The sequence below is a fragment of the Heliconius melpomene genome, chromosome 6, assembly GCF_056956725.1.
Source record: "Heliconius melpomene rosina isolate 202511_hmr_F chromosome 6, ASM5695672v1, whole genome shotgun sequence".
Classification (NCBI taxonomy): domain Eukaryota; kingdom Metazoa; phylum Arthropoda; class Insecta; order Lepidoptera; family Nymphalidae; genus Heliconius; species Heliconius melpomene.
The window spans coordinates 5,586,281-5,602,684 of record NC_140394.1 but is presented as its reverse complement, the minus strand read 5'-3'; the positions used below and the strand labels follow the sequence as shown (position 1 = coordinate 5,602,684).

Sequence of the window (16,404 nt, the reverse complement as noted above, 5' to 3'; positions counted from 1 at the left end):
CTCAAATAAAAAAAATAGTCACGTACCTATAAAGTTGCGGAAATTATTCATCACTAATCACAGGGTAGTGAAGAAAACGAACATCATGTGTCCTATTTATTATCAATGGTTTATATTGATTTATTAAGTAAGCTAAGTCTTTAAAATATGGTGATGTTAAATTTAAAATACAAGTTTATTTAAAGTTATTTTGAAAAAGGTTAGTCGTGCCGCAGAGGCACAACCGTGTTATTGTTAGCGTGACGGGTTGTGGGTTCTAGCAAAACAATGCCTAAAAATTCGGCGGAAAATAAGGAAGGAAATGTCTTAATAGGAACAGAGTGTCTTAACACTGTCTCAATGTTCTCGTGTTCTACCCAGTGTTTAATCAGTGTGTGATAGGTACAGTAGACAGGCAGTGTTGGGACATCCATTTTTTTTTACATTACGGTTATTCTAGATACATTGCTATTAATTGGCAAAAATCTTGACAGGTCCTACAAAAGTATTAATTTCTGATGTATGACTAACGGCGTCTTGATTATATACATAAATGTATTTTTTTTTGTTAAGTAGAAGACATTATAAACGCTACCAGTAATTTTCTATAACTCTATTAAGTAATTATAGAGCTTTCGTGAACGTCTTCTATAGTATAATACTTCACATACAGGTGTTACATTAGTAGTAAACTTCTAATCTATAATTAAGGAAATTCTCTGTTATTAGTCATTAAACGTGAGAGCAGGTGGGTTATATAAGCGATGTTGTTTAAACAGAAATGGGAACCTACGCAATTTCAGGTGACTCTACATTAGGTACTTGTTGCTGTCGTTAAAATCACTTTCAGTCAAGGGAAAACAAACTGTTATTGTAACGTGTGTTTATAAAATACCTCGCTTGCTTTCCAAATTGGTCCCAAAATTAGCTGGATATCAATAATTCAATACCCTTAATAGAAGTTCTAGGATTATTTTAGTAAACGTTGATAATTTAAGTACTTAAGATCTAAAATTACTTCTTTGAAAAAATTGGATTAATAATAATTTATTAATTACTAGTGTCACTCGCGTGTCTTCGCCCGCTCCTTTTTACATTATTTTAGTGTAAAAAAGAACCTTAGGCAAACATGATTGAAAAAATGATCTATACTGTTAGACATTTACATTTTTTATTTGCTCGCAAACATTAATAGTAATTCATAGAAAAATGTTTAGTTATTTTATATATCTAAGTAAGAGCACGCGGCAAACATGGTTTCCAATATTTTCTCGCGTAAAACGCCATGTAACAATCTAGAGATGCCGTTTCCATTTATAGATATGTCATTTATGAATAAAAACTGCATTTCAATATCGATCTCAAACTGAGTTGTCATCCATACAATACCAATACTTTTAGGAAAAATAAAAGATAATATTTGGACTTCACACATTTATTGTATTTTTGTCTAATAAAAATACTTTATAATAAAACTATCATATTATAAGGATATATACAGCAATTGACAGTCTTGCTGGTTGTACACACCCACCAGAACACAATATTATTTTCCCATGCATTAAGTGCATTTAACATTTCCAAGAACAAAAATATTTAACCTAATTTTTACAGCCCTAGACGTCGTTATTTTTATTTAATAAGAAAGTAAAAAGTTTAAAAGAAATTTGCCACCACACCATTCAATGGATATACTCGTGTATTGCACTATTGAAGCAAAGTTACTTTAGTATAAATATATGAAACTCGGTATACGATCGTCGATCGTCCCATACAGCAAGCGTAGTTAAGTACTGTGTTAATTTAATTTAGGCACAACATGTGTTCAATCAGTAATACTTCCACAAAACACCATTTTTCATTAGACTTTATAAGCATTTAAATAATTTACATATCATATGATAAACATCTATTTAAATTCCACAGATTCCTACAGAACATGCATATCTCAAGTAGGCTCGAAAACAAAAACTCGATGACGTCACAAAATTATGAAACTTCCAACGAAAACAATACATAATATAATGCACGCAAATTATTTGCGCTACAAGCAATTATTACAAAAGTGATCTACTTATTCTAAATTTAAATGTATATGTATATACAACAAAAAAGAAACTAAAATTGGCTAATTATGATTAAATCAAACCCATTTGTAATATTCACCTTTAATACATTTCTAAATTAACTGTGATTTGTCGCTGTTTTAAATAAATCTAAGTATATGAATCATATAACAACAAATAAAGTTTTTTCCATTTAAATCGATATTTGGAATATTAAATAAAATGTTTCTTAACTTCTCCCTGTATCCCACACAAAGCGAGGTAGGTACACTAGTATCTACCAGTGCTATTATAGACATTGCATGTTGAGTGGCGGAACTCAACACCGCGCTTTATCTTGTTACCAAAGCGAGGAAATGACAATTATTCATTCCCCCGAATGAGAGTCGGACTCAAAATTATTGTTTACAGTTCAGACACTGTACTATCGCCGCGCCACGACAGCCTAAATATGTTTTAATTCCTCCACAATATTTGATTAAAAAATGGTCTTGACAGACAGACAACAGGATTTCTATTTTACTTTCATATGATTCATATAGAAGTCTAATGTTATTCAAACAGAAAGTATACATTATAAAAATAATGTTTATATTTTAATCTTACCATTGTGAAAGTTTGTCAAACATATATAACTTTTTGTTGCAGCTATTGTTAAAAAAAACTATACATATATTACGTGTTACATATACACCAAACAATCCCCATTCAAAATATATGTTGAATGAACAATTCTATTATTTCTATTAGTTTTTATCTGAACTAAACATAAATGCCCAGGGTCATGTTTCCATAATTATATACAATCCATAGAATTTATCTTAAAAGTGTAGATTACAATCAATGATCAATTTATAGGTCTCAAATTTCATTACCTTATAATTTTATTATTATTTAAAAATGATCATTTTGAGAAAAACAAAGTGTGGAGCGAAAAAAAAATCTTATTTCGAAAAAAATAATTTATGACTGAATGCGTAAATAAATAAAAAATAATTGCACCAAAAAAAATCAGATAAATGTACTGTACGAATTAGAATGCGTCCTACATATATGTTAAAACATATCAGCTGTAACATGCTATACAATAAGTAATATTTCTATTACCCCTCATAAATTCGACTTACGTTCCTAACAACATGAAACAATCTACAGTTCTACGCACAGCATACATAGTATGTACAACAGTAACTATATACAAAAATATAACGCGGCAAAGGCGTAGCAAATCTACAAAACCATGCTTCGAACACACAAGCATTTATCTTCACGTTGCTTTATTAATAAACAAAAATATAATTTTCGTTGGTTCATATTAAAATGTAAGCATTCATTTGACATTTTTAAAATGTAAGTGTTCGTGATATAGTCCGACAGGAAGTGAGATGTTTAAAGTTTATTTTGCATAGACATTGTCTTTGCCATACATTGTTAGTCGAACTAAGTTTAAGGGCGGATTCACACTTTAGTGCCGGTCGCGGTTCGTTCTCGGCCCGACCTCAATCTGTTAAAATATTTTTATATGAGAAATATTCTTATATACGTAATTGACCCAAACCTTCACTGGAACAATAGTATAAATACTCACATATAACAATATTCTTAACCGTCTGAGAACGAACCATGACCGGCACTGTAGTGCGAGTACGGCGTAACACAGATAAATCTTAAGGCATGTTCACTACAGCGTCAGAGGTGGTAACTGAACATCATTATTGTCAAGAAACATCTCGTCTTGAATGAGAATAATGTATATTATAAATTATTATTGTACATAAAGTATATTATATATATATACAATCGATACATTTAATTTTTACACGAATCCACAATCAACAGAGAGAGTAAATCTAGGCTTGTAATCTTATGAATAGGGTACCTATTTGTCATATTAAATACTCGCAGTACGCCTATGAAATTATATTATATAATCAACTATGAGACAAGTGTACTAATTAAAATATAAAATTAAAAATGTACATGAAAAAAATAAATTAAAGGTGAATCTACAAGTAGTATTATATTATAAATTAAAATAAAAACACCCTATATCATAATTGATATTGTACCAATTGTGCGTGTTTGATACCGGTTTCACTAAGTTTACATCAATTATATAAACAAATATAAGGCCGTATACACATTAACGACTCAACCGTGCTTTATAAGTGAAACTACTTTTTGATTATAAACTAATATTTGAATGTTCCTGGATTTTAATCCGCACCTCTTGTCCAACCATAAGCTCTGACCACTTAACTCTACATTCTTATCAAGCTAAGTCGAAATTCTTACACATTTGTTAGAACATATTTATGTTTTAGCATCTCTGTAAGACCCTATTACTAATCTTAATACATCGTATGTTACTTCAACATTTCAAACATTGTAGTTTTAAAGAAAAAACTTTTTAATATATTGAAACTAAGCTTATCCAAAAGTAGTTTCATTTACAAGCACTCACTGTAACAAACAAACAACTATGAAAATACAATGTCGTGTCGATAGTAAATCATTTAGCTAATTCTATCAATGTACTGGTAATATAGATAAACTATGTCACACACAAGTATAAAGATAAAAAGATATTTAAATCGCAGTAATAGCATATAGTATAGTTCGCGAAGTCACGACAGACTGATATGTTCCCAGAACGAGTGACATGATGCAAGAACTGTGTGAAGCCCGACCACTTGAGAACACCTCAACGCACCTACTGTATTTACTGTACACCATGTCACAAAAATATTCACTTTCTATGTATATTCATATAGTCATAAATATATTTTTATTTTGTACATCACACAAGAGATTTTTACTTTCAAAATATTTACAAAAAATAAAACAATATCCCCCCTCACAATGGATAAAGTAGGGCTGTAAAATGATATCTAACTAAACACCTAAATAATGCTATTCGAAAATTAAAAACATCGCGAATACACGGTATGAATTTTTGAACAGCATTTACATTTCCATATAAAAAATAAACTTAAATAATAAACAAGTTCGTTAACAGCTACAACTCAATTACAAAGATATTATGTTATTAATTTTATGTTGCGGAGAATAATTTAATCATTTTCGATGTAACCTAAAAAAATATTTGATAAATGTAGTGTATACTAATAAATAATTAAAATAACATAAATTGCTGGATATCCTTTGATCTCTCATATTAAGTGCTATTACCATGACACTCAATTTATATATTTTCGTAGATACATTTGGCATATGAATACTGTCCTGAATCTAGTCCGCGTATTATCGAATTGAGCTGAATACAAATTTGCATTTATTGCATCAAAAATACTGAAATTTTTATTTTCTACAGTATTTTATATATTTAAACCAAAATGGCTGTGTTTTTCACGTGTTATAAAGAAAGCATAAAAGTCACTCAATTAAGCAAATAAATATAAAGCAATAGAAAAACGCTAAAAATACTAATAGGTAACAAACTAACCACAACCTTTAATATTTTCATATATATTTTATACTCAAAATGAAACATTTCTTTAGAAATATTTAACAATTTTAATGAGTTGTGGTTTCAAGATTGATTGTGGTCAAAAAAATACGTTTTATATATATTAAAATATTATAAAGGTTTATAAACAAAACTAAATTTTATTGCAAGTGTTGCAATATTTGAATCTTTTTGAAAATTTTTAAATTATCGAAACTAATATAACAATGTTTTTTAAGCTACAAAATGAATGTGTAAATCTACAAATGGTACATAAAGGAAAAATGCTTGAAGCTTTTCCTTTTTACTCTTGATATTGTCATAGTGTTACCGTCAACTTTTTATTGTTCTTTTATACAATAAAATTATGAAAAAATATAGCTTTATAATTTGATAAGAAATTATCTAATTTTATCGTAAGGCATTTGATTACTTACAAAATGTTAGACAAAAATAAATAAAAATAACACACTAACACTAAGTAGTATGTGATTTTTTTTTTCAGTATCAACATTGCACAATAAATGTTCAAAGTAATTCACGTAACTAATATAGCCAAAGTATAAATATTTTTTATTTAAATAGTAGACAAAATAGTCATGTAATTTAATTGAATTTTGTATTGCATATAAACGATAAGAATTATATTAATATCAACATCAGTAATATTGCGGTAAAAATAAAAGAATAGATATATTTTTTTGTAGTGTACAAAGTATGATATAAATAGTATAAGTGGTAAAATTAAACTATTGTATTCATTTGAATATAGAATTGGTTTTAAATTAGATGCAAAATATCAAAGTGTTAACAAAAATATTTTCTAATAAGACAGAACGTGTTATATATAAGTGTAGTAAATATTATATCTTAGTACTTCAAGTAAAAGATGGCTTTAATTGTCACTTTTAAGTTTTGTATTATGAAATAATATAGTTTTTATTAATCTTGTATGAACAACCAAAATAGTCTAAGCAATTATTCAGCTAAACATGACAACAACAGGATAAAAAAAATATTTGAGCCAATAAATTATTAATTTAAAGAACTACCTTTTTATCTATTTTTTTGGGTGGCTCAAATATTGGAAAATGTCCATAAATAATAATAAAATATAAAAGCTATTCGAACTGATATTTGAACTGAAACATAAGAATAGTTAACTTAATTAAAAAAACAAGTTGGCTTAAGAGTAATAATAGTGAAGCTATGTATAAGCTCAATATAACGTGATGTAAGCTTTAACCATCAGCATCAGTTATCAAATCTGCTGATAGTTTAAAAGACAAATGATAGTTGAAGACAAAATTATGATTTCAAAAAAAAGATTATTTTACTGTTATTTTTGCCCAACATTTGTTCAGACGAAAGCCTGTTGTTTCTATCATAACGGGTAATTTTTCTGTAGCTTCACGCTGTAACCCGTTTATAGCAAAAGAAAAACCTAGTGTTTAGACACTCCATGCCCCCCTCTCCACCCACTTATCAAAGCCCAGCGCCGCACTTTCGACAGCGTCTTATTACCAGACAAGAGCGAAGAAATAAAAATAATAGAACACCAGGGAAGGAATCGAACCCCCAACAGTGTCTCGCAGTATAACTAAACGGGCAGAAGGCGGGAGGGCTACGTGCCTCATAGCTTGCGGGGGCGGGTGAGGCGCCGTTTCTTGCGGTCGGGCGTAGTGGCGGGCGCGTCGGCGGAGGCGCGACGGCGCGCGGCGGGCGAGTGCGTATCCTCGTCTCGATCGCGGGGCTCCTTGTCCTTGGACTCCGTTGGCGTCTCTAGCGGCGCCACCTCCTTGGTCACAGTGCACTCTCGACTGTCCTTGTCTTTACTGCCGCTTGGCGTCTCCTCTGTCGCGTCCGCACTGCTGCCCGCTGCCCACTGGAATTTTTATTTGTTTTGTTTTAGTATGCAATTCTAATTATATTTTAGCGTAGACGGAGGAAACTTGCAGTGTTAAGGTACTCCATTCGTATTAAGACATTTCCATTGCATTTTGTGTTGAGTGGCTTGATAAAAAATAGTGAATTAAACACAATGCCTTGTTTTGCATCTTTACCAGTGGAAATAAAGATATTTACTTCCTCCCATTGGAAATCGAACAAATGAACAAAACAGTCGCGTCTACAGTCGCACGGCACGGCCTGGGTTAGTCTGTAATTTATATATTTTTATAAATGACTTGAAGTAGTTATGTTAAGCCTACGTTACTGCGAGATAAAGCGTGTTACTAGGCAAGGGAGTGACCTGCGCGAGTGCCGGCGACAGGCGCAGCGACGCGCCGCACTCGGCGCACAGCGGCGGCACGGCGGGCGAGCGCGACCGCCAGTACTGCAGCTCCGTCTTGCACTTGTTCAGCTCCTGCAACATCATTGGAATTAACACTCTTTATAAAGATAGAATAACACAGCCATTGGAGAAGCACTTTCTAACGATTTACCTTTAATCATAGTTCCTTTTTTTTATATTTTACCAAACAAAAACGTAGAATTGAGACATTGCAAAATTTGTATTTACTGTGTTTTTCACAAAAGAATTTATATATTTATTATTTTATTTGACCACAAATACTGAATAGAACATAAATGAGATAAATAAATATCAAAAGTACCACCTATGTCTAAATTAACACTGCATGTAAGATGCAAAAAAATCTAACAAGTCTCTTATAAGAAATAACCTGCAATAGAGTCTGAAACTTGCGGCTGGTCTCCTCGTTTTTCTTATCATAGTCATCCAATCGGTTTGCATACTCCAGTGTCTGTTTCTGTTGCTCCGCTATCTGCTTTTGTTGTTCTGCAATCTGCTTCTGCTGAAGAGCCGTCTTGCGCTTACAGCTTCTGAGATCACTGCGTAGCGCTGACAGCTGATCGTTATATCTGAAATATGAGACATAAATAACTTACTATTCACTTTTACACATAACAGGGACATATAACAGTTTAATTTATTTCATTAATAAATAGATATGATTTAAATATAAAAGTAGTAGTAGTATATTTAAATATATTGATTATATTTAATTTTCTTTAGCTTCATCTAAATCGCTATATCAAGCTCATACCAGGGTAGGCAGAAGGAACCTAGTGTTAAGACACTTCATTTCTATTAAGAAATTTCCGTTCCACTTTCTGCCAAATTGTCGAGCCATTATATATTCTTTATTGCACAAAACAAAATACAGAAATTTAAAGAAGAAACATTTTGTTGACAAGGGTGGGCTTATTTCTAAGAGAAATCTCTTCCAGCCTACCAGTGGAAGTGGATATCTGTGAAACAGCGGGGAGAGTATAGTGCATAACAGAAAAATATTATATTTGAATCTATAAATATATAAATACTATAATATATATATAAACTACATATACATATATACACACACTACATATATATTCTATAAAAAGACAAAAAAATACATTGTCTGTTCAGAAACTTAAAGCCACGCTTCGCCTCGTTACCAGAGACCCACAACCGTCGCGTTTACAATCTCACCACGACGGCCCCGGATGGTATTATTATTTTAATCATAAATATACAATTACCTCGTAAACAGCCACTAAAGCTAGCTGGTACATGTAAAGAGGTATTACGGTAAAGTTACCCACTTCTTCATGCCCTGTTTGATGCGGTGTATGCGTTTGCGCAGCACCATGTTACTCTGCGGCGGCGGCGGCGAGGGCGGCAGGCTCTCCTCCATGTACAGATTGAGCGACGACACGCGCCGCTCGGACGCCGCCGCGCGCATCTCGCCCGCCTGCTGCGGAGACGACTCGAACCCGCTGGGCGGCGGAGAGTCCAGGCATATGTACGACTTGCTGCTCTCTCCCGCTGCAATGTTGGGAGAGAGAACCTTGTATTAGCATGTCATGCATGTGTCATCAAGATTACAATAAGACGCTGCGTAACGTAGATTTATACAAAAATATATGTTAAAAATTCAATTGTGTGTTACATTTATTTTATTATAAACTAAAAATATCCTGCACTCCTCACATAAATCTGAATCAGACCATTTTATTTATAGAATCGATCGGTACATGGTGTTTAAAATGGCGACCGACGAATAACTGACAAGATACTATAAACTAGTATAAACTGGAATTCAGTCATATTATTGTTGACAGGATCTGACATAACTTACTAACTTCTCATATTCTCAAATATACCACACTTCCACATCTCTATAAAATGTCTTGTAACATATTAGAAAACAAAAGCTAATATTAAAAACTTCTTCGACATAAGCTATAATACTGTCTGATGATACACACAATTAAATATAATTATAATTTTTAATAAAAAAAAGCGACTTCGTCAATTTCAACCGGATTCCGGATTAATAAAAACTTAACCAAACTTTCAAATATTGAGTTATTCGTCCATTTGTCGAACATATATTAAATACAAATTTAAGACTTATGTAATTTTCTTATGGATAGGATTTCCAAAATTGGATCAAATTATACGAAGACCACACGGGAACCGCTAGCTTTCAAATAAAAAAAGAATAATCAAAATCGATTCACCCAGTTAAAAGTTCTGAGGTAACAAATTTTCATCAAACTCCCATTAGTTTGATGAGTCTGGTTAGGTTCTATTTATGGGATCCGGTGAAAATCGTTTAATTTTGTTAAAAATTGTAAATATTGCGATATAAACAGCCCTATCTTTTTTTAAGTAAATGTAGCAATACGATTTTATCAGGAAATCAAAAGATCGTCAATCTGAGTATATGGTTTGAATTTCAACTCGATATCTCAGAGCATTCTTGAGATAAGCGCTTGACAGACCAACGGTGGACAACAAAGTGATTTTATAAGAGTGATTTTATAAGAGTGATTTTATAAGAGTGATTTTATAAGAGTGATTTTTCCTTAAGAGGTACGGAACCCCAAAAATGACCTACGATATGGAATGGGACATGGCCTAGCAGTGGGCTCATGGCTCTTGTAGAGATATCTTCTCTGAGAATTCATGTAACATATAATAGGTAAATCTTGAATAAAAAAAATGGTAATTACACATTGAAATCATCACAATATAACATTTATAACAATGTGATGCGTAATTTTTTTTTATTACAGAATAAACATGGACACTAAGATAACTTATGAAATGTATTCAGTCAAGAAACAAATTCACACTATTTAAATGTGTTACTTCAATATAAGTAGGTATGTACTTAATATAAACTGAATTACAAGGTAAAATAACTAAAACTATATATATTGATATAATTATTATACCAACGCTGAAGTACGACGTATCTTTATCGTTGTAATAACGCATGTAGCATATCACAAATTCATGATGATGCATAATTCATCGTGTTGAGATATTATGTTTTATTTATAGTCTTATATTACAATACAAAGCAGTCTATACCAACTTTTACCAACATATTCTTTATATTATATTGATACATTATACTAGCAGGACATAGCTTTCGATTATATTATACAATTTAGCAGTAAATTAATTAAGTCTTTGTAAGTGATAAGGTATAAGAGAGGCAATAATGAAGTGTAAAATAGTCATAGTCGAATAGAATTTCATCATCATCATACAACTTGAAACTATTATTCTTCATGCGAAGAAAGAAATAGATCGTCTTGGATACTTATCAAACTTGCATAATTCGGTTAATGTTTTAAAATAGCAACGAAATCTTGAATAATCAAATGTGAAGAGATCGAGAATTTTCAAACAAATTAAACAAAAAAACAAAGAATTGCGATTCACTAAGTCAGCAAATTGCATTAGCTGCAAAAGAAACTTGTTCATTGAGCCAGTACGTGTGTTTGGATTATTAAATTACTTTTTAATTGTCCCTATAATTATATTCAACGTCAGTAGGTACGTGATTAATTACGATACGTGTTAAATTGTTGTAATATTAAAACGAATAAGAAAATAATACAGTCAGTCGGTTGGTAAACAGGAATTTTATACGGGTTATTAAATTAAATTAGCTTCACGCTGTTTCCCGCACACAGCAGGATAGACAGGGGGAACCTAGTGTTAAGACACTCCGTTCCCTATTTTCTGCCGAATTCTGGAGGCATTGCGGGTTGAACTGTAAATACAATTTATTTCCAGAAAAATGCATCACTTTAAAGTACCTACCAACCAAACGCAAGCCACGATTTAATTTGAATTCTAAAAAAACAATACCACGCCAATAAATAAGGTAGATATTTTGTATTGAAGAATTTTTATTTGATATTCCTACTGGTACGCTAATCTAGTTACATAAATACTATGTTTATATTGAAATACTTTAATAAGCTTGACGTATTGTCTTATTATAGAAGCATAGTTTTGTCGCATGATGCGAGAAGTTAAGCGCATTTTCTAACGATTCGGAGATATCGCAAAGACATTTTTTTTCAGCTTCACACTGTATTACGCATGTAGCATGGTAGGAAGTCGGAGTTTAGTGTTAAGACACTCCGCTTCCTACTTTCCGTCAAATTCTGGAGGCACTGCGTGTTGAGTGGTGAACCTCGAAGCCGAGCTTTGCCCCGACACCAGAGCGGGGAAATAAAAATATTAAACATACAATACAATCACACTCTTGTTACAAACAAAATGTGTTCAAAATTTCGATATAACCATCCCAATTATTCGTGCAGTCATATAACGAGACGACTAAACGATTGTCTATCATTTTTTAGATAGATTTGTTAATTGTAGGAAAAAGCGATTAAATTTAATTATACTAGGTATATTGTCTCTGATTACTTATCGGCATTACGTTGTTCTAATTGCAAGAATATACTAATGAAGTAAATATATCATTGTGAAATCATCTGGCTTTGATTTCTCAGTATGATGTACTAAGTCTTAAATATGTTTAGACAGGCTTAATAAGTTATAATATATGTCTAGATATTTTTAACCAAACTTTTGTATCAATGATAAAAAATACACTTTTTATACAATCCTTTGAGTATTATATAAAAAACATTAAATAGAATATTTTTCACATTTATTATCACTTCAATGAATTTGGAAAATCAAAAAACAAGTTTCTTAGTTTTGCTATACATAAAAGTATATTTTCTACCCATTTAGTATTAGATATAAACACGTGGATTTGGTTACCTAATGCATGTAAAATGTATCCTAATTATTAAACTAACAGATATAGGAAGGAAAATTGACTACATAAATATTATACAATGATAGGCAAAAAAACCTTATCGAATTTGTTACATTTGCTAAGTTAAACATTCTCTTCAATTTTATAACCATAAATTTACTTAGTTTTGTTATCTACAGGCTCCAAGTTGACCCTCTAATGAATTCATGACTCTTAATTTTTTTGTAATTGGGTAATAGTGAACAATATTTCATTTCTCATATGTTTAAAATTGTATTAATAAAAAAAATGCTTAGATGTTGTATCTAAATATATTTATAACTAGTGGCCTCCGCGTGTCTTCACCCGCTTGTACTACACAATTATTTATTTTCTCACCTCAATTACTTTCGTGTTGTAAAAACATTATCATTTTAAAGATAAAATCTATACATTCACACCTAATATTTTATCCAATTGAGTAAAATATAAAAATATTAATTTTGTATGAATATTGTCACATGCAACTCATTATATTGACTTAACTTTTTTATTTGTGAACTGATTAAAATAAAATAAACACAATGTTAAGAGAATTGTGAATTTGTGAAATCTTCATTTAAATAGGTTAAGCCGTTTCCGAAATTAGCGTAACAGACGCTCTGTGCCTAAATTTTAAAAACAGGCAAAAATTAAAAAAAAACACTGTTTTGGGTTCTATTACATTGATAAAGGACTTTTTTTCTTATATATCATCCATATTCAGAATCCGATTCGTTACGATCTTATTACAAATATGGATTTTTATTTATAAAAAAATAAAAAGGTATTTAAAAATATTTTTAACATTATAGTTATTCAAGTCCATTAAAATTTTATGTTGGAATTAATGACAGACTATATAAGTAAAGTATGGAATGTTTTGAGAAAGTGTACTGTAGTTCATCAATATTTAACAAGGAGTTATACAATATCTATAAATATTTAACAATTACAAAGTTATTTATTGCCAGAAGTCAACTCAGTGAAATTAATATATCGTACATTATATTTATAAATAGAGGCCGTCCTGGCATAATGGCAGGTCTGACTGTAAATGTGGAGGGGTCTTGGGTTTCAGTCTCACTTGAAAAATGAGTTATTTTCATTTCCTCAATCTAGTTAAGAGGACAAAGCGCGGCGTTAAATTCCTCCACTAAACGTGCAATATTTGTAAAATTAAACTCTGATTGAATTGTTTTAATACAAAGAATCTGCTTACAATTAGATGATGCAAAGGTTTTTACACTATTTTAGTCATTATGACTTGATGAGTATAAAATATAGAATGCAAAACTGTTGCATAGACTATTCAGTATTGTTTTATTTGTTTTATTATCTAAAACTGTTTAAACAATTTATTATAAACAGAAAAATGTTTATATATTTTTTGTTCCCTCACATTTTTCTTGTTTTATAACAATCAACAATCATTTGCAAGTAAATAAGGTCATAATTACATCTATCTATCCATATACATATTATTAAAAGTCCCAACTCATAATTTAAGTTGAAATGTATTATTTCAAAATTAAATAAGGAAAGACTCTGAAACAATTGACAGACACTACCCATTTATACAGTGTACACAGTGTATCATATTATGTACTGAATGCTGGGACATTAATAAACTGTATGGTTATATGGCTAAGGCTACCTAAGTATCTAAGATCACAATAAAAATAATGCAGTTTTGCTTATTACCCTCAATTGAATATTGACTCAATTTGAAATCAAATCATTGTGTACTTTTTTTATTTTAAAATTTCCCACTTTCTGGCCAAGGATGTGAAAATAATTGTAATAAAATAATGTAAGTTGAACATATTGAAATATTACTTACGTGAAAAAGCAGTAGACATATCAAAGAAATCTGTTCCAAAATATGTAATCTCCGGTAGATTGGGTTCAATGTGCTCCTTGAAGTACTCCATGGCCATTGTGGTTAGGTCAAAAAGCTCATCTGTCACCTTATATGGCCTTGCCAGTTTAGTTGTTGTTTTTAAATATGATAAAATACTATATACTTCATCAAGGATCTAAAATATAATTTTAATATAGTAATTATAAAATATTATGTAAGAAAACAAAACTTGTATAGGGCATCACTTAGACTCAGTATTAAAAGTGAATATTTAAAATTTTTAATTGTTGTATATCATACAATTAAACGAAGTTATCTGATTCTTTTAATTTTATGAGACATTGAAACATACCTCCCCTGGGAAAAAACAGCAATGTTTTCTCTCAATATGCTTTCCAAATGTCATTTGCAACAAACTTAATCTCATATGCAAAGTTTCAATAATATCTGATTCACAAGCCAGAGGATGACTCCTCCTCGCCGACTCTCTTCTAGGCATCTTAGCCTTTATTGCTTGGAATCTATGTAACATTTGATTTTGTAATCTTTGAAATGTAGAATTTAATAGACTACTACATATTGTGTTGAAATGCCGATTCACCTGGAATGTCATAAAACTATAAATTTTGTGATATTGGTTATTAGTGTAGTATAATCATCTAAATGTTGTCGACAACATTACTGTATATTTTTATAATGTAAAATAATATACCTTTAAACAGTGATTGATTTTTATAACCTATATAAATCTAAAAGAATCCTATGTTAACACTAGTCATGTTTCTGTTTTATATAATCAAATTTGAGATTTTTATTTCATCAATAAAAACATTAACGATTATTTAAAAATAGATATCATTTTTAAATATTGCATTTAAGTGAACATAAATTGAAGTTAGTTATTCATAAATATATTCACCGTTCTAAGATGGGACACATTTTTGAATCCCACAAAGCGAAATATCTTTTCTATAACTTCAATGGGCAAATCTAGTAAATTTGTGGTGTATATCTTAGGTGCCGACACCGTAGTACTTTTGGAAGTATTCTGCGGCGAGAAGCCCCCAGGGAGCAAGGCACTGGAGTGGCGTGTTACCCGCGCCACCGTCACAGGCTCTGCGTGAGATGGCCCGGCACCATCGCTACTCCCATTACCTCCTCCGATACTACTCATTTGCCTCGTCGACACCATCTTGCCCGAATTTTATTTTAATATTATTTCTGAAAAAAACTTTCTTCTTTAGCAAGTTATTTTTTCTTAATAGATAAATTGGGAAAAGTTGTAAGCGATGAGAATAATTTTTGAACACCATACATAATAATATAATTATTACGACTGTAATAAGTTTATTTGATAATATGAATGAAAAAATGAAAAAAGTTTTTCATATTTAAAATTTAATTTAATTCAATGCACTATCGAACCGAACAATTCTAAAATGGTGGCCATTGCTGGCTGCCTAGGTCATTTGAGTGGATAGGTTTTATGCATCAATTCAAACGTATATATTTTAAACAACACACTCACTCAAGAGTTCATGCACATGATTTGTTTCTTAAATAAGATCTTAAATTTTAATAGAATTTTTAATAAGACGCAATAGTTACAATAACGCTATGCTTTCACAAGAAATATTTTTTGTTTGTTAGAGCACAGACAACATTATATTTATAGCGATTGAGTTCGAGAACTAAACGTTTCACTCTTTGGGACGTTCTTTTCGGTTTTCCATTCGCAATTCATTGGACATGTTTGCCAACATCTAGGCACAAATGAAAAGATTACATTCTTGGTTTTTAATACATTTTTTTTATTGTTTATGGTTAAAAATGTAATAAGTAAATATATTTTTTTATTATATTAATGCTAATAATAATTAAATTATTTAGCTTATGGTA

At 30.9% G+C, this 16,404-nt stretch overlaps 1 protein-coding gene across 1 annotated transcript; it reads right to left on the bottom strand.

Moving 5' to 3' along the window:
- Positions 1–1,398: 1,398 nt before the first annotated feature.
- Positions 1,399–16,249, bottom strand: dmpd (F-box protein dampened). The gene is made up of 8 exons (XM_085186262.1): positions 16,034–16,249; positions 15,425–15,726; positions 14,858–15,106; positions 14,485–14,680; positions 9,124–9,346; positions 8,199–8,397; positions 7,766–7,879; positions 1,399–7,399 (listed from the first exon to the last, which is right to left on the bottom strand). Exons 2-8 carry the CDS (start codon positions 15,695–15,697, stop codon positions 7,148–7,150), a joined length of 1,506 nt encoding a protein of 501 aa, XP_085042388.1. The 5' UTR covers positions 15,698–15,726; positions 16,034–16,249; the 3' UTR covers positions 1,399–7,147.
- Positions 16,250–16,404: the final 155 nt, after the last annotated feature.